This window comes from Rhinopithecus bieti, unplaced genomic scaffold (genome assembly GCF_001698545.2).
Source record: "Rhinopithecus bieti isolate Rb0 unplaced genomic scaffold, ASM169854v2 scaffold_1012, whole genome shotgun sequence".
In the NCBI taxonomy this organism is placed as follows: domain Eukaryota; kingdom Metazoa; phylum Chordata; class Mammalia; order Primates; family Cercopithecidae; genus Rhinopithecus; species Rhinopithecus bieti.
This window is the reverse complement of record NW_016803312.1, coordinates 2,178,291-2,206,096: the sequence shown is the minus strand read 5'-3', so window position 1 is coordinate 2,206,096 and position 27,806 is coordinate 2,178,291. Positions and strand designations below refer to the sequence as shown.

Sequence of the window (27,806 nt, the reverse complement as noted above, 5' to 3'; positions counted from 1 at the left end):
CAGTGGCCAGATCTCAGCTCACTGCAAGCTCCGCCTCCCGGGTTCATGCCATTCTCCTGCCTCAGCCTCCCGAGTAGCTGGGACTACAGGTGCCCGCCACCTCGCCCAGCTAGTTTTTTGTATTTTTTAAGTAGAGACGGGGTTTCACCGTGTTAGGCAGGATGGTCTCGATAACTTCAAATTTCAAAGGGGGCTGTGATGAAATGAGAGGTTAAAAGCTACTCGTTTTCTTTTTTTTTAAGAGATGGGGTCTGGGGTCTTGCTCTGTTGCCCAGGCAGGAGACCAGTGGCGCAGTCATAGCTTGCTGCAGCCTCTAACTCTCGGGCTCAAGCAACTCTCCTGCCTCAGCCTCCCAACGTGTTGGGATTACAGGTGTGAGTCTCAAGCCCAGCCCATATTATTAACTGGTATGTGAAAATAAATTCTAACTATACCTGTCTTTTAAATTTGGAGTAATGGCTAACCAAGTTTTTTCTCTTTCTTCCTCAAATTTCTAAACACTTTTTAAAGGCATTAAAAAAAAACCAACCCAAAACAAAAATCAACAACAAAAGACACTTATTTACAGCATTCAACAAGCAATTCTTAAAATTTATGACAGGAGATTCAAATTAAAATTTAAATAGATTATGACAATCATTACTTCAACTTGGGTGTGTTTGACTATTTCTGCTGAATAGCGTAAAAGTTGTTTAGTTATAGGCTATAGCTTCTGATAATGGGATCTTCCATTCCCACCTCACTGCCTAGCCCACAAGTTACTTCTTGATTTTAATTAGTTTTGTTGTTTTTGAGACGAGGTCTCACTCTGTCACCTGGGCTGGAGGGCGGTGGTACAATAGTAGGTCACTGCAGTCTTGAACTCCTGGGCTCAAGTGATCCTCCTGCCTCAGCCTCCTGAGTAGCTGGGACTACAAGTGCACCACCAAGGCTTGCTAAGTTTTATTTATTTATTTATTTATTTATTTATTTATTTATTTATAGACAGATTCTCACTCTGTCACCCAGGCTAGAGTGCATGGTGTGATCTTGGCTCACTGCAACCCCCACTTCCTGGGTTCAAGCAATACTCGTGTGTCAGCCTCTCATAGTAGCTGGAATTACAGGCACGCACCACCATACCCACTTAATTTCTATATTTTTAATAGAGACGGGGTTTTACCATGTTGGGAAGGCTGGTCTCGAACTCCTGACCTCAAGTGATCTGCCACCTCAGACTCCCAAAGTGCTGGGATTACAAGCGTGAGCAACAATTTTTTTTTTTTTTTTTTTTTTTGTGGTAGAGATGGGTCTTGCTATTGCCCTAGCTGGTCTTGAACTACTCCTGGCTTCAAGGAATCCTCCCACCTTGGACTCCCAAATTGCTGAAATTATAGGCATGAGCCACTGCACTCAGCCCACAAGTAAAAAAAAAAAAAGAAAAAATTGAAATGTGGGTCTTAAAACAGCAATAGAAATATTTCAAAAATAAAAGGTAAAAATGGGTTTCTCTAAGGGATGGATGCCAGTGTTTGATAAACGAAAATCTCAGTTACCCTATTTGTACACCTGGAAACATTAAACCTGAACTTCTGAGTTGGTTCTCCTACTGTTAGGAATGGAAGTTAGAAGGGAGATGGTCTGTAACTTTACAGGCCCCTGGGATGAGTCATTGCTAGCCGCCAACATTCAATGCTGAAGTAGAATCAGCTTTTCTTCTTTGCTCTGGAGGGAGAGAGCAAAAGAAATACTGCAACATTCCCACTGTCTAGAACAGGGGTTTTCAAATTTGCCTGCACACTGGAATCAACTGAGAAGCTTTGAAAATTAATGCTCAGGTCACACCCAGGCCGATTCCACTGGAATTTCTGGGGGATAGGTCCCAGGCACTGGTATTTTATAAAGTGTCCCAGGTAATTCCAATGTGTAGCTAAGGTTAAGATCCATAACTCCGGCAAAATATAAATTTTTAAAAAATTTTTTGAGACGGAGTCTCGCTCTGTTGCCCAGGCTAAAGTGCAGTGGCACGATTTCGGCTCACTGCAACCTCTGCCTCTTGGGTTCAGGTTCAGATTCTCCTGCCTCAACCTCCCAAGTCGCTAGGATTACAGGCGTGTGACACCATGCCCGGATAATTTTTTGTATTTTTAGTAGAGATGGGGTTTCACTGTGTTAGCCAGGATGGTCTCGATCTCCTGACCTCGTGATCTGCCCACCTTGGCCTCCCAAGGTGCTGGGATTACAGGCATGAGCCACTGTGCCCAGTCAATAATTATTTTAACATCAGATTTATACCTGGTTCTTGGTTAGTTTCAGGATGTTTTAAAGGCTGCCAAAATGTCATTGTTTGCATATGTCACCATGATTCAGATAATTTATATAGATGACCACCTGTATCTCTTTTTATGAGGACAGAGTTAGTAAAAGTAAAAGGAGGCCAAATGCAAATGAGTCCTGGTACAGAAGAGAGCATTTGTAAAAAAAAAAAAAAAAACTGGGGAAATCTGAATCAAGTCTGTAGTTTAGTTAGTAATATAATAGCAATGTTCATTTCTTAGTTTTGATTAAAGTAACATCATTTGCAAGATGTTCACATTTGTTGAAGTTGGGTGGAGGGTGTAAAAGAACTCTCTAATATGATTGCAATTCTTCTTTAACTCTATTTCAAAATTAAAGTTAAAAGATTAAAAAAAGAGAAAGCAGGCCTAGTATTAATGCTGCAAAACTGTTGATTGCTAACAATATTAAACATTCTTGGGCATAAGTTCTTATACTGTGACTTAGATGCTTTATTAATGAATACAACTCATGGGGTGAGAGAAGCTTAGAGAAGTTTCCAATTTCCTATCTACATTCTGCTTTATATATATTTTCTCCAGTTTCATCTGGATCCCAGAAAATGTCAAAAGCAGTTAATTCTGAAAACATCTCTGACAATATATGGCCTAGAGTCACACATTCTACTATTTAGACATTCTTTTTTTTTTTTTGGAGACAGAGTCTCACTGTGTTGGACTGGACTGCAGGCTGGAAGTGCAGTGGAACAATCTCGGTTCACTGCAACCTCTGCCTCCCAGGTTCAAGCGATTCTCCTGCCTCAGTCTCCCAAAGAGCTAGGATTATGGGTGCATGCCACCACGCCTGACTGATTTTTGTATTTTTAGTAGAGATGGGGTTTCACCATGTTGGCCAGGCTGGTCTTGAACTCCTGACCTCAGGTGATCTGCTCGCCTCGGCCTCCCAAAGTGCTGGGATTACAGGTGTGAGCCACTGTGCCCGGCCTACTATTAGAAATTCTGCTCTTAGTAATGATCATGCTGCTGGTAAGAGTATCGTGCACGTGTATGCACTTTACAGTTTATAAGTGCTTTCCACGTGTTAGTCTTGTTTTATTTGCATTAGGAAATAGACAAGTAATGATACACCACAGGCTGTCATAAAGAATGGAACTACGATTGCATTTTACTATAAAACACACAGTGTAGCACCTGTATAAAGCAGACACACACACGCTCACAATACACATGTAGAATTAGAAAACACGGTTATAAAACAATCTTGCTGTAGTGTCCTGTGATACAGAGCAAGGCTGGGGGATGTAGTACTGTTAGGCTAGCGCTTACTACCTAGGAATCACCAAGCCAGAGCAGGTGACTGTTTTGCAGGGGAAGCTTTTATTCTTCTTTCCTACCAGGTAAAGGAGAAAAGTTCAGACGACCAAAGAGACGCTCACAATGTCTGTTGGCCCTGGCATTGTCCCGCCAGGACTGACAGCCCCTGAGTCATGGCATCCCCACTGCCCAGCCTTGAAGGCGCCAGCTCTTCACCTCCTCTGGGCTCCTGACACCTGCTCTTTCCCCTGGTGCACCAGGCACATCTGCCAGTTCTTTTTCAGAAATATTTTCCCAGCACCAGCGGTTTTCCAGTGACCTCCTGCTGGCTGGCTGCCACTCCTTCTGTGGCCGGAGAGACCCTCCCACCTAGACTCTGGGGCAGGTGATCGAAGTGGCTGCAGTTTCTCTGGATCATGCCAGAAGGATGGCTCACTCCTCTTCATCACTGGCCCCCATAGAGCCTCCACGAAGCCAGCTCCACTACTAGACAGGGCAAGACACTTTTATCCAGCCTGGCTTCTATGCACGCACGCACGCACGCACGCACACGTGCACAGGCTTTCCTGGTCAGCATGGAGAGCCAGAGAGCTGAGACCTGGAGCATACCAGCTTAGCTGGATGGGGAAGCTGGACTTGGCTGTGTGCAGCCCCTGCTGTGATGTGTGGCTTTGGTGCTCTCAACCCTCCTGGGAGATCAGTGACTTTCTATTTAGGTCCGATTCCTACCCATCAGTGCTGTTAGGGCAGTGATCTGAAATGTTCTGCAGACACACATCATCTTCCCCTTCAGCCCAGGATCACACGCTCATTTTTCAATTCTTGTTTATTCAAAAGGGAAGCCTAATGGGGGCTCCTCTAGAGTTCATGGGATCTTTTAGTAAACTTACATGGGAAATGTGAACAATGGGGCTATGATTAATCGAAACTTAGGGTTTCCTTCTGATGAGTGAAAACAGTCTCAACAGCAATTTAAGTGGTTTACAGTGATTCTCAGGAGAAAGGGGAGAGAATAATCCACATTTGTAAAAGTAATTGTTCTACACATGCATTTGTTGAAAAGCTTTTAAAAAATTGTAGTGCTGAGTCCTTCCCCTCACAGCCCTGAACTTTTTCCCAACTGGGCTGACTTGGCCCTGCCTGCGATTCCTCCTCCCCACTGACGGTCACTCCCACCTGCGTTCCAGTTCCCTGCAGGCTCCAGGACAAGGGGCCGACCTTGCTCCTCCCAGCTTTCTTGAGGACAATGTGGCTTTGCTCCTGCTGCCTGCTCTCTGAATACACCGCAGCCTGAAATGTCCCTGATTTACAGGGTGACCAGATGGTCCCGTTTGCCCAAGACAGTCCCAATGACACCCCCTTTTGTTCAGTGTCTCAATTTGGATAATAAGTCATAGGACCACCCTGTCCACTTGCAGCTCGCCAAGGTCAAGTATAGCCACGTGCAGGGACATCTGGTCGCCTCTCTCACTGGCCCATGTGGATGCCCACCTGTTTTTGCTTCAATGGCACCACCTGCTTCCTAGGGCCTGGGCTCCCCTGTACTGTCTTGCCCGGCCACTAACCTAACACTGATCTATTAGTAGTTTAGGAAATCATCTCTGTAATTCTGAAGATCTGGAAGGCAGAGAGAGAGAGAGGAGTGTGCGAGTGTGTGTGTGTGAGAGAGAGACTGTGTGTGTGTGCACAGAGGAAAGAGAATTATGAACTATTTTCTTAGAATACCTCATTTTTATCTAGAAATCTATACAGGTATTCACCATACTCTTTTGATAACAGTACATGAAAAAGAAAATGGAAATTTTAGTAAGGATTTTCCTTACTCGTATTACAAAACACCACTTTATAGAGCCAAACTGAAAAGACCCTCGAAAGCAAATATTCTTCTCATCAGATAAGTGATCTGAATTTTTAATTTTCATAGTTGCTCTATTTCAGTTTAGACACTGAAACTGCACAGGTTATTTTCATTTTGAATTTATCATCAAATTCACTTCCTGTTATTGTGATCCCAACAGTAGACAGAAATGTTTCATTTCCAGAAGTTTTCATTTAACTTAAACAAAAAACAAACCCACATAGGTCCACTTAAAAAAATAAACATTTCAGTCTGAACACAAACCTGCTTGATTAGAAGAACCAGTTTACCTAATAATTTTATAATATTAGCATCACCCTAATTATATCCTTTGGCTGTACCAGGCATGACCACAAGGCCTTTGAAATTCAGATGATGAACTTGGACTGACCCCAGACCATGGGACCCAAGTGGCCTGCAGCTGATTCCGCCACTGACAGCTGGAGTGGAGCAGTTTCGGGTTCTGCACTGACGTCCCCTTTGGGCTGTGGGGGCTCAAGGCAGTACTTACGTTTCATCTGTGAATGCTATTCCAAAGTACTCCTTTTCCTTCAGATTGAAGTGAGAAGCCACAAGGTCAAGAAGCTCCTTGGCCAACAGCTTGGGCTGCAAGGAGAATGCAATGGAATAAGGGTAAGTGATGAGAGCCTGCTTTTCCTAAAATATGCAATCTCAGGTTTCCATCATTTTTTCAATGAAATGACACAAAGCTCAAGTATTTTGAAGCAAATGATTTTTATAAACCCAAACAAATAGACAATGACACTGATGAGCACACAGCCAAGTCAAGGGTTATCAACAGATATATATATATATTTATGTATTTTTTAATTGAGATGGAGTCTTGCTCTGTCATCCAGGCTGGAGCGCAGTGGCATGATCTTTGCTCACTGCAACGTCTGCCTCCCGGGTTCAAGCGATTCTCATGTCTCCGCCTCTGAGAGTACAGGCGTATGCCACCACACATGACTAATTCCTTTTATTTTAATTTTTTTTTATTTTTAGGAAAGATGGGGTTTCACCATGTTAGCCAGGCTGGTCTCTGACTCCTGGCTTCAAGTGATCCACCTGCCTCAGCCTCCCAAAGTGCTGTGATTACAGACGTGTGTCACCATGCCTGGCTAATTTTTGTATTTTTAGTAATCCCAGCTACTTGGGAGGCCGAGGAAGGAGAATTGCTTGAACCCGGGAGGCAGAGGTTGCAGTGAGCCAAGATCACGCCACTGTATGCCAACCTGGATGACAGAGCAAGATTTTCTCCAAAAAAAAAAAAAAAAAAAGGTATCTGCCAGTCTAAAGAAGTACACCAGAGCGTTAGGCATAAAGTCATGGTAGATGTTTGTATTGTTAGGGTTTTTTTGTGTGTTTTTTGTTTTTGTTTGTTTGTTTGTTTTGAGATGGAGTCTCACTCTGTCACCAGGCCGGAGTGCAGTGGCGTGATCTTGGCTCATTGCAACCTCTGCCTCCCGGGTTCAACTGATTCTCTTGCCTCAGCCTCTCGAGTACCTGGGACCACAGGTGCACGCCATCATGCCCAACTAATTTTTGTATTTTTAGTAGAGACAGGGTTTCACCGTGTTGGCCAGGATGGTTTTGATCTCTTGACCTCGTGATCCACCTGCCTCAGCCTCCCAGTGTTGGGATCACAGGCGTGAGCCACCGTACCTGGCCGACAGTTGGTTTCTTATTTCACTTTTTGGGTACCGCTATGGACGGAATTATATCTCCCCAAAATACATGTGTTGAAGCCCTGGCATCCAGTGGTATCTGGAAATGGGACCTTTGGGAGCCAATTAGGTTTCAATGAGGTTATGAGGGTGGGCCCCCCCAAGAGGGGATTCGTGTCCTTATAAGAAGAGACACCAGAGAGCCTGCTTCCTCTCTCTGCCATGTGGGGCCAAAGTGAGAAGGCGGCCCTTACCACTTGATTGATGCTGGCACCCTGATCTTGAAATGACTGTTTAATATAACAGACATTTATTTATTGATAGCCTACTATGTACAGGGCACTGCCCACACGCTGTAGGAGACAGAAGAATATGCAAGACACAGCACAGGCCCATAAGGACCCTAGACTTTGATCAGGGACACGGAGTATGAGCTATCGCTGTTTAAAAAGCCAAAGAAGATGCTCCACCCCTTTCTGCCTCACTCCTGGGCTCCTGGATGGCAGCCTCAGGGCCTAGATGACCATCAATTCACTGATGAAAACCACTTAAACTGAAAGAGTGGGTTTGAAGCTTCCTCCCCAGCAGACAGGAATAGACAGGAGAATCCAACGTGATAAATCAACACCACCTCATAGTCTGTACTTCCATTCATACTGAATTTTGAAAACGTGAAAAAGCAATCTCTATAACCAACAGCGAATTCAAGGTGATACGTCAGACCCTCCTTCACTCCTGGTGGAACGTCTACTCTGGAAGAACGTAGTGGAGTAAACGCGGCACATCTCAGAACGTCGCTGATCAATTACAAAGTAGAATGCAAGATACGTGCTCTTGAAGCTTCCGGTAAATGCTGCATTTGCCATGGGCTGTGGCCAGCACTAGCTCCACCCCCAGGAAGTATTCGGCTGCCCAATAACAGAGGCTTTGCTGGATCACTTGTGACTATGAGGTAGTGCGGCTGCTTTTCAAATTGCAATGTATTGGCCAGGCGCCATGGCTCATGCCTGTAATCCCAACACTTCGGGAGGCCGAAGTGGGCGTGAGGTCAGGAGTTTGAGACCAGCCTGGCCAACATGGCAAAACCCTGTCTCTACTAAAAATAAAACAATTAGCCAGGCGTGGTGGCGTGTGCCTGTAATCCCAGCTATTAGGGAGGCGGAGGCAGGAGAACTCTTGAACCTGGGAGGCAGAGGTTGCAGTGAGTAGAGATCATGTCACTGCACTCCAGCCTCCGCAAGAGAGTGAGACTGTCTCAAAATAAAAATAAATAAATAAATAAATAAATAAATAAATAAATTGCAATGTACAGATGCTTCTTGACTTATGGTGGAGCTACATCGTGGTAAGTCCATCGGAAGTTGAAAATACTGTAAATCGAAAATACATTTAACATACTGTACCCAGCAAACACGACAGCTTAGCCTAGCCTACCTGAAAGGTGCTCTAAACACTGCCATTAGCCTACAGTTGGGCAAAATCATCTAATGTCAAGCCTGTTTTATCATAGAGTGTTGAATGGCTCATGTACTTTAATTCAGTACACTGCAGACTATCAGCTGTTTACTCTTGTGACTGTACAGCTGAGCAGCCCTGCTAGAGTGTATTGTACCGCATACTGCTAGCCTGGGAAAAGATCAACATTCAAAATTGGAAGTCCAGTTTCCGCTAAAAGTGCATTGCTTTTGCACCAGTGTAAAGTAGAAAAATCGTAAGTCAGACCATCGTAGGTTAGGGACAGTCTGTGACAAATCTACCTGTCCAAATGATTGCTACCCCTTTCAAAATAGTCGCCGTAGTTCTCTGATGCTTGCCATTGCTTAAAACATTTTTGATAATCTTTTGGGTTTGCCCTTGAAGCTTGTGTCAGATTTGTCAACGCGTTTTCACTGGTGATAAATCTTCTTGTGCTCGAGAATGGATTTGATTTTTTTTTCAAATGCCAAAAGTCACTTAAAGTCAGGTCTAGGGAACAGAGATAGGGGACAAGGAATGGGTGATTACGCCTGGCCAACCCAGTTTCATAAAATGAAGTGTGACTACCAAGTAATTATTGTGGGTTCTTGGGGATTATGGTGAGAGGTCTGGTCCAAACTTGAAAACAATAAAACTAAGATTTCGTTCTCTTTGAGATTTTAACTTTAAGACTGGGCACAGTGGCTCTTGCCTATAATCCCAGCACTTTGGGAGGCTGAGGCAGGAGGATGCCTTAAACCCAGAGGTTTGATACCAGCCTGGTCAATATAGCAAGACCCCATCTCTACAAAATAATTTTAAAAATTAGCCAGGCATAATGGCATGCACTTGGGACTAGTCTTAGCTATTCAGGAGGCTCGGATAGGAGGATCGCTTGAATCCAGGAAATTGAGGCTGCAGTGAGCTATGATCATGCCACTGCGCTCCCGTCTGGGCAATAAAAAGAAAAAAGAAAAGGAAAGAGAGAGAGAGAGAGAGAAGAAAGAGAGAAAGAGAAAAAGAAAAGAGAGTTAAACTTTAAAGCCAACATCTCAACAGATTTGATCAGAGATACATAAATTTGCCCAGGAAGAGAGTGATTCCCAGTGCTGGTATAGTTTATCTAGAACATATATTCATCACTCCATAGAATGATTGGGCCTGAATGGAAGGGGGTGAGTGGAGGCAGGGTGGGAGGGGCAGTTGGGGAAGGGAGATGAACCCAGGAAGCAAACATGATCTTAGCCAATAGGTGTTGAATATTTGGGTCCCTTACCAGGTGGTAAGGCCTTTTACGTGGTAGAAATGGAGGCCTGGGGTTACTTTAGCTGATCATGTTACTTTGAACTCTCCTAATTCCATGCCTCCCAAGGAATAGCTACATCCTGGATATGTCCCTCATATACGATCTCATTATCAACCAGAATAGAGATTATTATTCTTTTGCCAAAGAAGATTCTGAGACTGAAAGATACCAGGCAGGCTGTCCTGGGTCTCACAGCCAAGCTGGGATTCAAAACAAGGTTCAGATACACCACATGGAATATTATTTAGCCCTAAAAAGGAATGAAATTCTGACGTGGGTGGAACCTGAAGACATTATGCTAACTGAAAGAAGTCAGACACAAAAGGACAAATATTGTATGATTGCACTTAGATGAGGTAATTAAATAGGCAAATTCATAGAGACAATAGAATAGAGGTTGCCACAGGCTGAGGTGGTGGCAGATTGGGGGTTATTGCTTAATGGTTACAGCATTTCTGTACTGGATGACGAAAAAGTTTTGGAAATATTAGTTACTGTTACATGACACTGTGGATGCATTTGATGCCACTGAATTGCACATACAAAAATAGTTAAAATGGTAAGTTTTATGTTACATACATTTTGGCACAATTAAAAGGAGAAATGGGGAAGAGAGGTCTGATAGTTTCAAAGCCCACATGCGTAATCCCTCTGCCACCCTACCTCTGTTGACCCTGCTTCCAGGGTGAGAGCCTAAGGATCATGCCTCAAGGGCCCTGGTTGAGTGAGGGCTATATGACTCACTTGAAACCAGTGCACTGACATTATGGATTTATACATCAGTACTTTGAACTTGGTTAATGTGAGTCTTCCCCTGAGAATGAAAAATCAGGTTTCTGAGTCTGCAGAATAAAGAGATGGCTTAATACACTGAAGAATTCACCAGAGTAATGGATCCCACCATGGAAGCCTTGTGGAGACTGAGTTTTTGCCTTACCATGGTGATATGTCTCTCTGATTTAGCCTGTCACACTACAACAAGAAAACAACTTTTCTTGGTGACTCATAAACTGAAGTCAAGGAAAAGGCTCTGGGCAGTAGCTGCCTGACTGGAACAAACGTCATTCTTTCAAATAAACTTTTTCAACAATTTTACCTATCTGGATGTATATCTTTTGTTAAAAAATTTAAAAGGTCAGTCCCATTACTTTACACAACAGTTATCATAGACCATATGTATCCATTTCCAGGAAGAAAAGCCTACATTTATTACTTGCAATTTACAAATGGAGAAATAAAGGCTGTGAAGAGGGAGAAAATAGATCCCAGAAGATGTTGAGGTTACAACTCCTGAGTCTTAGCTGCTTTTAAAGTCACACACTTTTTTTCTGCTGTTATGGTGACGGGCAACAGACCAGAAGGTGTATGCTCTGTCAATGAGACAGAGCTGATGGATGGGCATGTAGTGGGAGTGAGAAATACATGTCACTGTTTCATTGTTTAAGTCGCAGAGACTTTGGGGGTTGTCATTGCAGCATAACCTAGCCTATCCTGATTGATTCAGGTACTGAGTCTTTCATTTTCTGTACAGTTGATTTAAAACAATTTGTGGCATCAGCCCCTTGATTTCCTGATCTTGCAAATGAAGACAATATCCCCCTGCGATGTGACAGTGATTAATATACTACATTGTTCTGAAAGTTTGTTAAACTCCTTTAGAGAAAGTTGCTGGGCAAGCAGAAAGCAATCTGCTCTTATGTGCTTTGAAGGGATGTTTACAGAATCCCGCTGAGTATAATTTGCCAATTACTGGTGCTGTAAACATTTGTGGAGCTTTGCAGGGATGGGACTGGGAGCAAGGCCAGAAAGGCAGCTTGTAGCCCAATCACGTTCTATCGGACAACCTGGGCAGGAGCCCAAAGGCCACGTGAGCAAGGCAGCCCTGTGCTCCTTGGGTTTGCCAGAATTAGCCTCTTGTGGGCTATCAGCCGTCCTGGTCCTAAGAGGTCATTACATCTAAGACTGACTTTCTCTTAGCCCATAATTAACTTTGTTCACTCAAATAGTTCCTCTCTTTTCTTTTTCTTTTGTATCTCAGACTCTTTTTCCATTGTCCCTCTAAGCTTTTATTTCTCCTGATACCTGACAAATAAAATCTCCTTGCAAACATCCCTCCTTAACATATACTTCTCAGTGGCACCACTCACAGAGCTAATAGCAGTCTTTCCAACACCAACTGGGCTTAGAAATCTGGGCTTCAGCCACGTGCTTTAGCAAGGAAAAGAAAGCATGGGTTCTAAATAATTAGAGAAGAAAGGAGAGGAGCTCTCAGTCAGTGCTTTGTGGCTCCAGCACCCAGATCTGAGTTCTTGAGAATGCTGGATGATTCCAGTGGGAACTGTTCACATTGCCGGCATATTACAGGGTTCCAGATCAGGTCCTGACTACTCCTTGGCCTGCCTTCTTCCAGGCGGGACATGACCAACTAGAAAGATCAAAACAGCACTTAACGTGTTGCAGGGCTGTAAGGTGCTCTGGACACACTGATATGGTTTGGCTGTGTCCCCACCCAAATCTCACCTTGAATTGTAATAATCCCCAGGTGTCAAGGGCGAGGCCAGGTGGAGATAACTGAATGGTGGGTGTGGGTCCCCCATCTGTTCTCATGGTAGTGAATAAGTCTCACAGGATCTGATGGTTTTATAAACGGGAGCTCCCCTGCACAAGCTCTCTTGCTGACTGCCATGTAAGATGTGCCTTTGCTTCTCCTTTGCCTTCTGCCATGATTGTGAGAGGCCATGCAGAACTATGAGTTCACTAAACCTCTTTCCTTTATAAATTACCCAGTCTGAGGTATGTCTTTATTAGCAGCATGAGAACAGATGAATACACACACCCACATGACAACATCCTTTCAGGTGACTTCCATGAGCCCTTCAGGTAAATTCTGGGGAAAGGAATTCGAGGATGAGGTAGCACCCAGGCACCTCACCAATTCCTCACAGACTAATGTATTCCACAGTATACTATACCACAGTATACTATACTCCACATAATGTCAAGCTGTAAATGCTAGCCTGGTATTTACCATCACTTATATATTATGCCACCAACTTAAACTTGACATGTGTATATCCAGATAGATGATCTTGGACAAATTGTGCAAGCTCTCTGGGCCTCAGTTTTCTCATCTGTACAATGATGAACTACCGTAGATAAAATGAGTTCCTATTCTAAGACATTATTTATGTTATTATTATTATTTTTAGAGACAGGAACTTACTCTGTTGCCCAGGCTGGAGTGTGGTGGTGCCATCATATCTCACTGCACCCTCCAACTCCTGGGCACCAGTGATCCTCCAGCTTCAGCCTGCTGAGGAGGGGGGACTACAGGCATGTACCACCATGCCTGGCTAATTTTTAAAAAAAGGTTTTTTTATAAAGATGGATTCTTGCTGTGTTGCGTTGCCCAGGCTGGTCTTGAACTCCTGGCCTCAAGTGACACTTTTTCTTTGGCTTCCCAAAGAGCTGGGGTGACAAGTGTGACCCACTGCACCCAGCCTTTATTCTTTATGTTATTATTAAATTTAGCTTCTTCCTTTCTTAAAAACGATCCTGCCTTCCCAAGTCTTATTCACCCATTCGAAACAACTTAAACACCATCTGCATCCTTCCTGATCTCTTGAATCTAGTCAGTTAATATATCCTGTCTTTCTTATATAATTTCAGGTAAGTTACTAAACCTCTCTGTGCCTCAGTTTCCTCTCAGGTATAAAATGAGGATAATGACTATACCCAGGTCACAGGGCTGTTTTGAGAATTAAATAAATTAGTCTGATCTATACGAAGTACTTAGAATGTGCCTGGCATGGAATGTTACATGTGTTCATGATTTCAGATCCTAATCATAAATTATTTAAAATATTCCATGTATGGCCAGGCCCGGTGGCTCACACCTATAATCCCAGCACTTTCGGAGACCGAGGCAGGCAGATCACCAGAGGACGGGAGTTCGAGACTAACCTGGCCAACATGGTGAAACCCCGTCTCTACTAAAAATACAAAAAAAATTAGCTGGGCGTGGTGGCACATGCCTGTAATCCCAGCTACTCGAGACACTGAGGCACGAGAATCGCTTGAACCTAGGAGATAGAGGTTGCAGTGAGCCAAGATCCCACCACTGCATTCCAGCCTGGGCGACACAGTGAGACTCTGTCTCAAACAAAACAAAACAAAACCAAATCCCCACTCCATATAGCATCAAGTTCTAAATGCTAGCCTGGTATTTAACATCACCCTTTGAACCCAGCCCGTTTACCCATCCAACCTCACTTTTGCCCAGTTTCCTATAAAAATATCCATTTCTATTCAATCTATTTGATTGAACTAAAGAAAACACTGATCTCATTTTTATTTCCAAATCTTTGTACATGCCATTCTCTCCTTCCCCCTTCCCATTTAAATTTTATCCTGCTCAAAGCCCACTTCCTCCATGAAGCCCACCCTGACCATCCTGCCTACAAATACTCTCTCCCTCCTTTGGATTTCTACAGCATTCAACACAGGTACCTCAGTCACGCTTGGCACGTGTGCTCTTGTGTTGCGGTACATTTTGTGTGATATGATTTGTTACACTCTATGGCGGGCTGAATGGTGGTCCCCAACAAGGCATGTACCCATCCCAATCCCTGGAGCCTGTGAGTATTACCTTTCATCACAAAAGACGTGATTCTTGGGAGGAGGAACTGATCCTGGTGGGCCCTAAATGCCATTATATTGTCTCTTTTTTTTTTTTTTTTCTGAGACAGGGTCTAGAGTGCAGGCTAGAATACAGTGGCACGATCTCAGGCTGGAGTGCAGTGGCATGATCTCAGCTCAGTGCAACCTCCGCCTCCCAGGTTCAAGCGATTCTCATGCCTCAGTCACCCAAGTAGCTGGGATTATAGGCATGTGCCACCACACCCAGCTAATTTTTTTGTGTTTTTAGTAGAGATGACATTTCACCATGTTGGCCAGCTGGTCTCAAACTCCTGAGCTCAAGGGATCCACCTGCCTTGTCCTCCCAAAGTACTGGGATATACTATGTCTCCTTATAAGAGAGATACAGAGAGATTTTTTAAAACTGACATACAGGAGAGAAGACAGAGCCAGAGACCCGAGGGATGGGTGATGAAGACACAGGTGAGGAACCCCAGTCACTAGAAGCTGGAAGAGGTGGGGAAGCAGTTCTCCCTTCCAGCTACCTCCAGAACCGTGGGAGAGTCAGTTTCTGTTATTTTCCAGCCATCAAGTTCGTGGTTATTTGTTACAGCAGGGACAGGAAACTCATACACCCTCAGATGGAAACCCTGAAGACCTCATTTCCCTGTAATTGAAGGGAACTCAGCCCTGGTTGGTTGTGACAGGAATGATCTCAGTGCGAAGCCTGCATTGGTGTTGGTGTTCTGTCTCCACAGTCCCCGTGGCACTCTGGGCGGGGAAGGCAGGCAGGCCTGGGTCTCAGCCGACCCTAGGTCACTCCATGGTGAAGGGGGCCCCTCAGGTTTCTTCTTGCTATCCTCACAGATCCTAAGTCATCTCACAGATTTTAAGTCAAAGGAATTGCCATTTCTGAGTTAATAGCATCCAAAAATAAATAAATAAACAGCAAACAAACAGCAAACAAACAGCAACCATCAAGTGACTCCCATCTGTGCTTTGGGAGGAATCACCGTCTCCTCTAAAGAGCGACCCTCTCAGCTCTTGCTCTTCGCCAAGGGTGTTTTTGACAATTCCTTTGTCACCACAGAGCCCCCAGTGACCGCTGGGCTGCCAGGGTTTGGGCACACATGGCCGGATGGCACAGCCACAGCCGCTGCTCTGTGCCCAGCGCTGCCTGCCCATCCACTCTGCCTGGGACCCCGTGACCCGCTGGATGGATGGCTCCCTGCCCTTTAGGAGTGGGTGCAACTGTGGGAGGGCAGACAGGGGCTGTCTGGGAGTGAGTGTAAAACGTGGCCCGACTGCCCCCATGTCTCTGACCGGAGGGGCTGGGGTTAGCTTTTCTGAAAACCCAGAGGCAGAGAGTGGGGAAAGGAGGGCTGCTTTGAATAAATGAGCCTGAGCAAGCTGCCGGATCTGAAGCCTGGGCTGCCACTGTGTGTCCCTCCCCATCCCCATGGGGGCTCTGAGCCCAGCAAGGGCTCAGCAGCTGCTCATTATTCCTGGGGAGGAGGAGCCGCTGCAGGGGGAGCATGAGGTGACTCTGTGCAGCTCTGTCCACTGTGTGGCCAGCAGGTCTGGGCAGAGACTCCCCTCCCCGTCACCCTGCTGATTAGCCAGGAAGGCTGGTTTCCTTCCTGCCTCTCCAGCACAGCCCTGGGTTCTGTGGCAGGGGACACAGGGAGGCTACTTCCTGTAGGCAGACAGGTGTGAAGAACAATAGAGTTGTACCGTCTTGGCTCTCAGGCACCCAGAACAGGTAGAGGGGACCCCAAAACCAAGATCAGAGACCCGCTGTCAGAGGGAGCATCTCTCTACCCAGAGGTCCCTGCCCAGCCTGAACTGGGACCCATTCGTGCACATGAGGCAAATCCTTTACCTCTAGTCTAGGAGTGACAGTGGCATCACATCGCTGCAGCAGAACAGCAAAGCTGCCAACAACAGTGCCCACCTGTCTCTGCCTGCAGCTGCTACTTCACACGAATTCACACCGCCAGCCCTAGAAGCCAGAAACATCTGAAGTAGACACCAGGTTTGCCCCCATGTGACAGAGGGAACTGAGACACAGCCAGAGAAGCAACTTATCAAATTCACACAGTGAATCAGTGGGAGAACTGAACCATAGCACAGACGTGGGCATGGGTTACTTGGGCTTAGAGAAAGAGGCAGAGAGACCATCTGCTGCACCCTCTTCATTACAGCAGCAGAAAGGAAAGCCTAGGGGAGGCCAGAAACCTGTCCAGGACGAGGGTGGGCAGCCTGGTTACACCAGCATAGGTGAGGTGGCTCCCAAGTGCCCGCCACACCTCCGTCCTTTGTTCCCGCTAATGTTACACTTAGGGGACAGAGCAGGTCTCAAAGCTCTGAAGCAGGAAGGGAAGATACAAAAGTACATCAAGGAAAGGGGTAAAAGTGGTCACTGACAGAAATGGAAACGATGCTTGGGTCTAGATTTGCAAGTGCCCCTTTCCCAGTGCCAGCATCTTCTGCACAGCACCTGCGCTATAAGCTTTGCTTACATCATCTCATTTAATCTTCAGAGCAACCCTGCAACGGTCTGCAGATGGGACACTGAGGTTCTGAAATGTTACATGGTATGTCCGAAGTTCTAACCACAATGGGTGTGGGGCCTACGAGGGCTTCCGTCCAGCGCTGACTATAAAGCCTTGTTTTTTATTCAACTAGATTAAATCCATTCATCAATTTATTTTTATTCTTAAAGTTTTAAAAAATTGACACAAGAAATATATTTCTTGTGCTGATTTTAAATATATAAGTATCTGGCCGGGCACGGTGGCTCACGCCTGTAATCCCAGCACTTTGGGAGGCTGAGGCGGGTGGATCACCTGAGGTCAGAAGTTTGAGACCAGCCTGGCCAACATGGTGAAACCCTGTGTCTACTAAAAAACACAAAGAAATTAGCCAGGTATGGTGGTGAGCACCTGTAGTCCCAGCTACCTGGAAGGCTGAGGCAAGAGAATCGCTTGAACTTGGGAGGCAGAGGTTGCACTGAGCTGAGATTGCACCACTGCACTCCAGCTTGAGTGACAGAGCAAGACTCCATCTAAAAAAAAAAAAAAAATATATATATATATATACACACACACATACACACACACACATACATACACACACATAGATATATATGTATGTATCTATTTGTGATGTACGACATGATGTTTTCATGTATAAACACATGTGGGTTGACCAATCAAGCTAATAAACATATCCATCACCTATCATACTTACGATTTTTGTAGTGAGAACATTTCAAAACTACTCTCTTAGCAATTTTCAAGCATTTAAGACATTGTTATTAGCTACAATCACCACGATGTACAATAGGTCTCCTAAACAAAGCTTTGCTTGCTTTTAAATGCTGGGGTTCAGATCTAGCAAGTAACAGCCTCTCCTAAAGTCAAAAGCTAAGCCACCTTTTCTAAATGCAATAGAATTTTGCCAGACAGTAAGTTCCTGGAAGGGGGGGATCACATTTGATTGATATTTGTGGACCTACACCCCAATACAGTCCCTGACACACAGTAGGTGCCCTTAATGAAAGTTTCCTATTGGTAGAACAGGATAGAATAAAGGGTGGCGTATGCAGTTGTTTTACCATGAGACAGGATGGAACCTGGATACCCTCTTGAGCTGGTTTGAAGGAGAGATCTGCTAGGCAGAGACTGCGGTGCTGCACAGAGCCAGATGGGACCAGGTGTCGCATGCTCACTGATGCCAGAAAGCTACCGGGTTTCAATCAGATCACACACCTCCAGGCAGCCATGAAGGGGCCTGTGACAGATACTTGTGTCCCCAGGAAAGGATATGTCATGTCCCTACTCCCAAACCCTATTATCTGTACCCTCTTCTTCCTCACCCAGCTTCTCCCCAAACCAACGAAGTCACAGCTCCCTTTAATAGCTCCTTCTCGCTCCCCTCCTCTCTCTCCTTCCAAGTGACTCTGCCATTTAACCCAGGGATGAGGTCTCCCTGCGAGCAATGCTTTTAGTTTCCCCATTTGTCCCTCTCCTTCCCCTCTATGCTTTTATTCCCTGGGTGTCGTCTTCTTATTTCCACGTAGTTTCTTCCATATTTTCCTAAGATGCCGTCTGGTCCCTGTGTTCTCTGAAAAGTTGGGACTGATACCCGCGTGGGAGGGAGGCTTTCTCATCCATGCATTTGAATGATGCCCAATGGGAAGGCTTTGACAGGCGTACATAATGATTGCTCCTCTAGAAATGCAAAGTGCTTGCAAGTCAGCCAGCCGGCTGGGGAGCCTGCTCTATTCAGGATCCCTGGGGACGCTGGGAGGCGGGCAGGTGTTCATTAGGGAGGCTTCCTGATGAATAGAGCAACCCCAGACTCCAGCCTGCTCGGGGCAATGTCACCAGGACCGTGAGCCCAGCGTGGCTCCCCTTGGCAAGCCTCTCTGCATTAATGAAATGATAACTGTTTCGGTGAGGAGAAAACACAAAAAGACAGGCAGTGCTCAACTTGCCTCTGCCAGATAGGACTGCCAATTCCACAGCCCAAATACTGAGATATTTATAGCAAATATGGGGATGATAAACGAAGCAACATCTCAGGATTCCAAGCTCCATCTTCCATGGCCATCTGGTCTGCCACTTCCATTTTCTTTTTGTTGTTGTTGTTAAAAAAAAAAAAAAAAAAAGTCTGCCCTACAGACTGTGTGATGACCCCCATCTTGTCCTGCAGTGAGTAATAAATCACTATTTCAGATAAAAACTGCCCGTGCATTCACTGGGAGGTGAGGTATGTTCTACGAGATCAAATGACACATTGGCAGATTGGTACCTTTCACGGGGCCAAATGACACCAGGACCAACTCAAACTAGATATCTTCATGACACTGCACACTGAATTATTCCATTTGCTCAATGTTCAAGGAAGAGCAGAGAAGAGTGTCTGTCAACCAAGAACACAGGGATCAGCCACTTGCTACTTTTCCAGTGTAAAGGACGGAAGGGGTGGCTCGTAGGACATCTGCTATCCTCGGCTGTGGCTGGCATTCGAAGACTGTGTCTCTATTGCCATCAGATTGGAAAGGGAAAGCTTGCCTTTTAGCAGGATGGTAGTGAGAGCCAAATTCAGAGGGGGTTAAAAAATAATAATATATCACTTCCAAGATTAAGTTACAGAAAAAATAATAGTATAGTCAACCCTTCATATCCACAGGTTCTGCATCTGTAGATTCAACCAACCGTGGATCAAAAAATACTTAAAAACAAAAAACAAAAAACCAGGTCAAGTGTGGTGGCTCCTGCCTGTAATCCCAGCACTATGGTAGACTGAGATGGGTGAATCATGAGGTCAGGAGTTCAAGACCAGCCTGGCCAACATGGCGAAACCCCATCTGTACTAAAAACACACACACACACACACACACACAAAGTTAGCTGAGCATGGTGGCGTGCGCCTGTAATCCCAGCCACTCGGGAGGCTGAGGCAGGAGAATTGCTTGAACCCGGGAAGCGGAGGTTGCGGTGAGCTAAGATTGTGCCACTGCACTCCAGCCCGGGTGACAGAGTAAGACTCTATCTCAAAACAAAAAATAATAAATAAAAATAAAAATAAGAACCAATACACCAATAATAACACAAAAATATAGTATAACAACTATATAGCATTACATTGCACTAAGTATTAAGAGTAATGGGCCGGGTGCAGTGGCTCACACCTGTAATCCCAGCCCTTTGGGAGGCCAAGGTATGTGCAACACTTGAGGTCATGAGTTTGAGACCAGCCTGGTCCAAATGGTGAAACCCCATCTCTACTAAAAATATAAAAAAATTAGCCGGGCCTGGTGGTGCACGCCTGTAATCCCAGCTACTCAGGAGGCTGAGGCAGGAGAATCACTTGAACCCGGGAGGCAGAGGTTGTAGTGAGCCGAGATTGTGCCACTGCACTCCAGCCTGGGCAACAAAGCGAGATTCCGTCTCAAAAAAAAAGTAATCAAGAGATGATTTGAAGTATACAGGAGGATGTGTCTAGGTTATATGCAAATAACAACAAATTTTGCAGTCATTTTCCCCTTACTCCTGGGGGATACATTCCAAGACTCCCAGTAGATACCTGAAACCATGAGTAATACCAAACCCTATATATATTGGTTTTTTTTTCCTATACATACATGCCTATGATAAAGTGTAATTTTTAAATTAGGCAGAATAAGAGATTAACAACCATAACTAATAATAAAATACAACAATTCTAACAAATGCCAGCATCACTACACTTGCACTTTGAGACCATTATGAAATCGAATAAGTTTGACTTGAACACAAGTGCTGCCATCCTGAGACAGTTGATCAGATCACCGAGATGGCTACTAACTGACTAAAGGTGGGGAGTGTCTACACTAGGGGTCCCCAATCCCCGGGCTGTAGACCAGTACTGGTCTGTGGCCTGTTAGAAACCGGGCCGCACAGCAGTGGGCAAGCGAGCATTACCACCTGAGCTCTGCCTCCTATCAGGTAAGCAGCGGTATTAGATTCTCCCAGGAACCTGAACCCTATTGTGAACTGCGCATGTGAGGGATCTAGGGTGTGCGCTCCTTATGAGAATCTAACTAGTGCCTGATGATGTGAGGTGGAACAGATTCATCCTGAAACCATCCTTGCCCCTCCCCACCCTGGTCCATGGAAAAACTGTCTTCCACGAAACTGGTCCCTTGTGCCAAAAAGCTTGGGGACCATTGGTCTATACAGTGTTGGCAATGCCAGACAAAGGGATGATTCTTGTCCTGGGCGGGGTGGAGCAGGACAGCACAAGATCTCCTCACGCTACTCAGAATGGCACCCAATTTAAAACTTACAGATGGTTTAATTCTGGAATCCTGTATTGAATCATTTCAGGCTGCGGATAACTGAAACGTGGAAAGTGACACCACAGATAAGAAGGAACTACTGCATCGAAGGCACTTGAGCATCCGATGATTTTGGTATCGTAGCAGGGTCCTGCAACCAATGCCCTGTGGATGCCAAGGGATGACTGTGCTGTGACTCTCCTAAAACGTAAGTGCCGGCCGGGCGTGGTGGCTCAAGCCTGTAATCCCAGCACGTTGGGAGGCCGAGACGGGCGGATCACGAGTCAGGAAGATCGAGACCCATCCTGGCTAACACTGTGGAACCCTGTCATCTACTAAAAATCAAAAACTAGCCGGGCGAGGTGGCGAGGGCCTGTAGTCCAGCTATCGGGAGGCTGCGGCAGGATATGGCGTAAACCTGGGAAGGTGGAGCTTGCGTGGGCTGCGATCCAAGCCTGCACTCCGCTGGGCGCAGAGGAGACTCCAATCTCAAAAAAAAAAAAAAAAAAAAAAAAAGTAAGTGCCTCTTTCGTGGAATCTGGGTGGTGAATTTGTAGTCAGCCTTCAGGGCTCTGAAAGCCAGTTCTACCCGACGTGTACCTTGATCAGCATCTGCCTCACTTTGAACATTGCAACAATAACCTCTACGCCCCCAAAGCTGTCATGAGGACTCAATAAATGATCATTCACAAGGGACCTGGTGCATGAGAGGTGCTCAGTAAAAGAGGGTTCCCCCTTTCTCCTTAATCAGTAACTGAATCCCTATTAAAATTATCCCCTCCTCACTTTGACAAAGACCTTCTCTGATCAGAATCTAAATACCCTTCGGGGTGAGCTGTCATCCTTCATCTCGGGAACCATGAATAAATCATCACCACACGGTGAGGGGAATAGAATGAAGGCCACTTCCCTTGGAATTAAACTTATTTGAGCAGCCTTGCCCTACACAGCACACTTTCTTACTCCCAGTGTCCGCTCAGAAATACCCGTTGCATTCACTATAGGAATTTTCCTCCTTGCACCTGTCCCTGCCTATTGGTTCTTTGGGGTTAAAATTGCATTTATTGGCCGGAAGTAAAAGAAGTCCCTCTCCAGCCCCAGTGATATGCCCGGAGACACGAAACTGGCTTTTCATTTAATTTGGAAGTTCCCTAAGTGCTCTCCCCTGGGAGTCCTCTCTCTAAAGCATTACCTCCCCATGGCTCTTGCGGATGACTGGCAGGTGCATGCTGGAGAGATACATTTTGCTCAGCTGACGATGTCATTTTCGATACAATTAAAAAGACGCCCTCACTGGGCTAGGAGAGTAATGAAAAAGTACAGTGCAGATACTGCTCTCCCGGGAGGCTACAGAGGGAAGATCAACTCTGGGCTGAAAAATATTTATCCCTAAACAGCATTTTCATGAAAGTCAGGCGAGCAAGGATGTAAAAGCCACACAGCCCCCTCCCTCCGGGCATGTAATTAACAGATGAAAACAGACACGTGTCCTTGGGTCCAAAGAAAACTTGAGTCTGTAACATCATCCTGGACTGAAAATATTAATTTATTCTATATTCTACGTACTTCTAAAGGTTTGGCGGAGGTTTACAGAATTCAACATAGCACAGAATAGGGGGATTAGGAACTTAAGTAAGACAAAGTCCATTGAAGAGGGTGGGGCATTTATGAGACAAACGAATGTCTACTGCTGGGCACAGAATTGGACTCTGCAGAGGGAGATCTTGCGAGGTTACACAAGCTTCGTTAGCAGACAAAAGAAACGGTTCAGCCTTTTCCAAGAAGTACACATAAGGGATATTACACGGCTTCAACACAGTTTCTGAGAAAACCAGAGATGTGACTGGCATGAACTGTCTCATGGTCTAGCCCCCAACAAAGTCCAGCACACAAGCACGATGTGCGCCGTTCCCACAGCCTGGGGCAGATTTCAAGCCCATCTCCTGAAACCCGACAGGATATTCTGGGTGAGACCCGATGTTAGATATTGACATAAGTGGATTTGGCCTGAAATTTTGGAGGCGATGTTTTATTAGGTTTTTAATGCATGCGAATGTCGGCCATTAGGCAGCTTGGCACTGACATCTTGTCTTGATTCTGAAGCCAAACCACATAATAAATATGAAGTCAGTCTCAATTCAGGCAAAGCGAAACAGTCTCCTGCAGACTGATAAGCCGAGAGGTAGGAATGTTCAGAAAATCACGGTCAAGAAAGCAAAAGCAGATGAGCTGAGCCAAGGGCTCTGGGATCTGAGAGAGGGGTTTGGAGGTTCCCGCACAGTCTGAAAATCTGCCAGGAATCAAGGAATGGGCTAGGTCTCCAAGCACACCTCCAGGAGATTAGAGCATGAGGCCTGCACACCAGGAGGGGTGGGAGACGAGGAGCGAGAAGGGGCCCCTCTGCTCCTGCCTGCTTCAGGGAGCCCTGCTCTTTAATGCTGGGCTCAACCACTGCCTGGCTGCTCCAAGCCCCTTGGCCTCAAAGCCCCTCCCCTGTCTCTACTACCCAAATACCATTTATGCAAGACCCCGCTCTGTAGCCCCTCTGCAGAGAGAGCTGCCTTGCTCAGCAGCTTATGACGGGACTCTCAGAGTGCTCCAAGCTCCAGCAGGCCTCATCTGAGGCACTGTCCTACCACACTTCCATATTTGTTCCTAAATCCATGCGTTTTCAAGGATGACAGCATCTTGAAAGCAGGGATGGTATTATCCACATCTCTTTGTTTCTTATTTCTATACATTGAAGGGGTACAAGTGCAGTTCTGTTACATGGATATACTGTGCAGTGGCAAGGTCTGGGTTTTTAGTGTGTCCATCACCCAAATAGCATCCATTGTAGCCATTAGGTAATTTCTCATCCCTCACCCCCTCCCACACTTTCATGTCTCCAATGTCCATTCCACACTCCATGTCCACGTGTGCGTTTTAAGCGAGAACATGTGTATTTGACTTTTTGTTTTTGAGCTATTTCATTAAGATAATGACTTCCAGTTCCATCCATGTTGCGCAAAAAACATGACTTCATTCTTTTTGATGGCTGAATACTATTCCATTGTATATGTATACCACATTTTCTTTTCTTTTCTTCTTTGTTGTTTTTGAGACGGAGTTTCACTCTTGTTGCCCAGCCTGGAGAGCAATGGCACCATCTTGGCTCACTGCAGCCTCTGCCTCCTGGGTTCAAGCGATTCTCCTGCCTCAGCCTCTTAAGTAGCTGGGATTATAGGTGTGCGCCACCACACCTGGCTAATTTTGTATTTTTAGTAGGGACAGGGTTTCTCCATGTTGGTCAGGCTGGTCTTGAACTTTTGATGTCACATGATCTGCCTGCCTTGGACTCCCAAAGTGCTGAGATTACAGTGAGCCACTGCACCAGGTCACAACATTTTCTTTATCTAAGTGTCCATTGATGGACACTTAAGTGGATTCCATGTCTTAGCTATTGTGAATAGTACTGTGATAAACATACAAGTGCAGGTACCTTTTTGATATAATGATTTATCTCCCTTTGAGTAGATACCCAGTAGTGGGACTGCTGGGTCAAATAGTTCTTCGGTTTTTAGTTCTCCGAGAAATCTCCATACTGTTTTCCATAGACGTTGCATGAACTTGCATTCCCACCAACAGTGTATAACTATTCCCCTTTCTCCACATCCAAGCTTGACCCAAATGGTTAGTGTTAAATGATGGCCTGGATGGGTCAATGAGCGAAGGAGTGAATGGTGAGGTAGAACAGGATTTTAGCAGGAGAAGCTTTTACATTGATAAACAAAACAAAACAAAACAAAAAAGTGTTCCAGGAGGGCATGGTGGCTCACACCTGTAATCCCAGCACTTTGGGAGGCTGAGGCAGGAAGACTGCCTGAGGCCAGGAGTTTGAGACCAGCCTGGGCAACAAAGTGAGACCCTATCTCCACAAAAAATTAAAAAATTAGCTGGGTGTGGGTGCCGTGTCCCAGCACAGGAGTTTGAGGCTGCTATGAGCCATGATTGTGCCACTGCACTCCAGCCTGGCAACAGAGTGAGATCCCATCTCAGAAAAATGCAAAAAGCAAAAACCAGTGTTTCCCTGAGTTCTCTTCCCATGTCCAAGCCGTTCTCAATCTTCACAGGAACCTGCAGTGGCTTCATATGTCCTGCTGGTTCTAACTCCTGCTCAATTCAATGCCTCCTAATGCTCGGGATGCCTCCTCTCTCAGCAGGTTTCAGGGCTGTCTTTCAAACCACTGGAGACCTCCACTTGTAGATATGGGTGCAGTCTAAGTCCATCACCTTCAGCCCCAACCACCCTTAGTAAGTGGAGCTGAGCAGGGAAGACCCATCCGTGGGAATTCAGGAGAGCCAGGAGAAAGCCATGGATCCCAGTCTTTGCTTCTGTCTCCTGCCTGTCTCTTCTTGCCAAAAGTGTTTCATCAAAATAAATAGGGGGCCTGGCTGGGCCACTGGAAACACTGACCTTGAAGACTTTTCAGGAGATGATTTGCATGCAGTGCAGAAGACCTCTGACTCCTTCCTGTCGATGGTACCTGATCAGATCCTGAGAGTGACCTCATCTGGGGATCTGACTGTGTGCTTCCCCACGTGCCCTAGCTCGCTCGCACGGTCTCTCTCTCTTTCTCTGTCTCTCTCTCTCAGCCTTACATGTTCTCTCTGGAGGAGTTAATGCACTTTCCATTCCTAATAGTGTGTCAGTCTACAGAGAGAGAAATCATCTAAGGCCACCACCCCACAGCAGCAAGTGTCACAGACTGCCAGGCGGAGCGTCCATTGGGCAGGGCGCTGTCCCTCCTCGCCCCTCCTTCCCTCCATTTGCAGGAGGAAGGGTCACTACCATCCAGGTCACAGGCACAAAAGAGATTTTGTTGTCTAGGCTACTGCCTTTCCAGCCTCTCCGACAGACTCCGGAAGAAATCAAGGAATTGGGAGGGTGACAGTGTTAGAACAAGAAGGTAAAAAAATAGCAAGCATGCACCTTCCTCTCAGAGCTTCTCCCAGACCAAACTATAGACTCTGAATAAGCCCTGAGCCAAGATGAGAGGTCAAGGTTCTTGTCCTGACTCTATGGGCCACAGAATTCTATGATTGTAACAGAAAGTGGGATCCATAGCCCGCTTCCAGTGGCTCCCTTTAACCAGTGCTGCCCCCTGCGGAATGAGCACGAGGCAACACATTACTGTAACCCCAGTACTGCCATTGAAGGCCTTAAGGGAGGCCTTGCTCTACTTACCAGAGAAAGCAAAGCAGGAGGTGTAGAGAAATAGGAAGCCTGACCATGTATGTTCATGTTCCACATCATGCAGCATCCCTGTGTCTGTGTATGTGTGCACAGGAGTACATGGTATTGTAAATTTTGCTTATTATTATAATTATTAGAGACAGAGTGTCGCTGTGTCACCCAGGCTAGAGTTCAATGGCACATTTTCGGCTCACTGCAGCCTCCACCTTCCGGGTTCAAGTGTTTCTCATGCCTCAGCCTCCCAAGTAGCTGGGATTACAGGCACCCACCACCAGGCCCGACTAATTTTTGTATTTTTGGTAGAGACAGAGTTTCACCATGTTGGCCAGGCTGGTCTTGAGCTCCTGACCTCAAGTGATCCACCCGCCTTGGCCTCCCTAAGCGCTAGGATTATAGGTGTGAACCAACGTGCCCGGCCAGTTTTGCTTTTCAGAAATCACTCCAGACCTGACACTTCTTAGCTAGACAAAGAGGCACACACACACACAGAGAGGTAGGATGCTCACTTCTACAGTCCCTGCCGGGTTTTAGACCAAACGCAACGTCTCTGACCTTCTTTGGATGACATCAACCTTACTGGTCATCATCTGCGGACCTGGGCATCAAATCCCAGCCTGAAGAACCCAGGATTGGCCAGGTATGGTGGTGCATGCCTGAGGGCTCAGCACTTTGGGAAGCTGAGGCAGGAGGATTGCTTGAGCCTAGAAGTTTGAGATGTGCAGTGAGCTATATAATTGCACCACTGCACTCCAGCCTAGGTGACAGAGCAAGATCCTGTCTCTCAAACAAATAAAATAAGAACCTAAGATTGCTGCTAGGAAACAAGAAGGCTTTGAAGTCACAGACTTGGATCGGCATTAAGGCTTCCTGAGCTGTTGTGGGATCAGGACCCAGTAGCTTCACTTCCCAGAGCTTCAGACATAATATCTCCAACTTTCTGCACACCACGGAGTTAAATAAGATGGTGTATGGGACATGTAACTCAGTTCTTGACACATAGTTATTACTTACTGCTTGTTAATTCCTTCCACACGTCCACTGTGCATTTCCCTTCCCCATGCCAACCTCTTAACAACATCCTCATTACATCCTTATCCTGCTTCCTTTTTGGGTAGGAGATCTCCCAGCTGCCACTGTCTGGGAACACCCAGGCATTCACTGGGGGAGAGGCTGAGCTACTCCGGGATGGAGACTGTGCTGGGTAGACTCCTGCCTCTATCAAAATT

The 27,806-nt window shown here is 45.8% G+C and overlaps 1 protein-coding gene across 10 annotated transcripts in view; it reads right to left on the bottom strand.

The window, feature by feature from the left end:
• Positions 1 to 27,806, bottom strand: part of FRMD4A (FERM domain containing 4A) — a 367,189-nt gene that overhangs the window by 161,458 nt on the left and 177,925 nt on the right. For all 10 annotated transcript variants that reach the window (XM_017874498.1, XM_017874473.1, XM_017874468.1 and 7 more), the window contains exon 3: positions 5,961 to 6,055. In XM_017874498.1, coding sequence (XP_017729987.1) covers positions 5,961 to 6,055 — 95 coding nt within the window. The remainder of the gene's footprint in view (positions 1 to 5,960; positions 6,056 to 27,806) is intronic.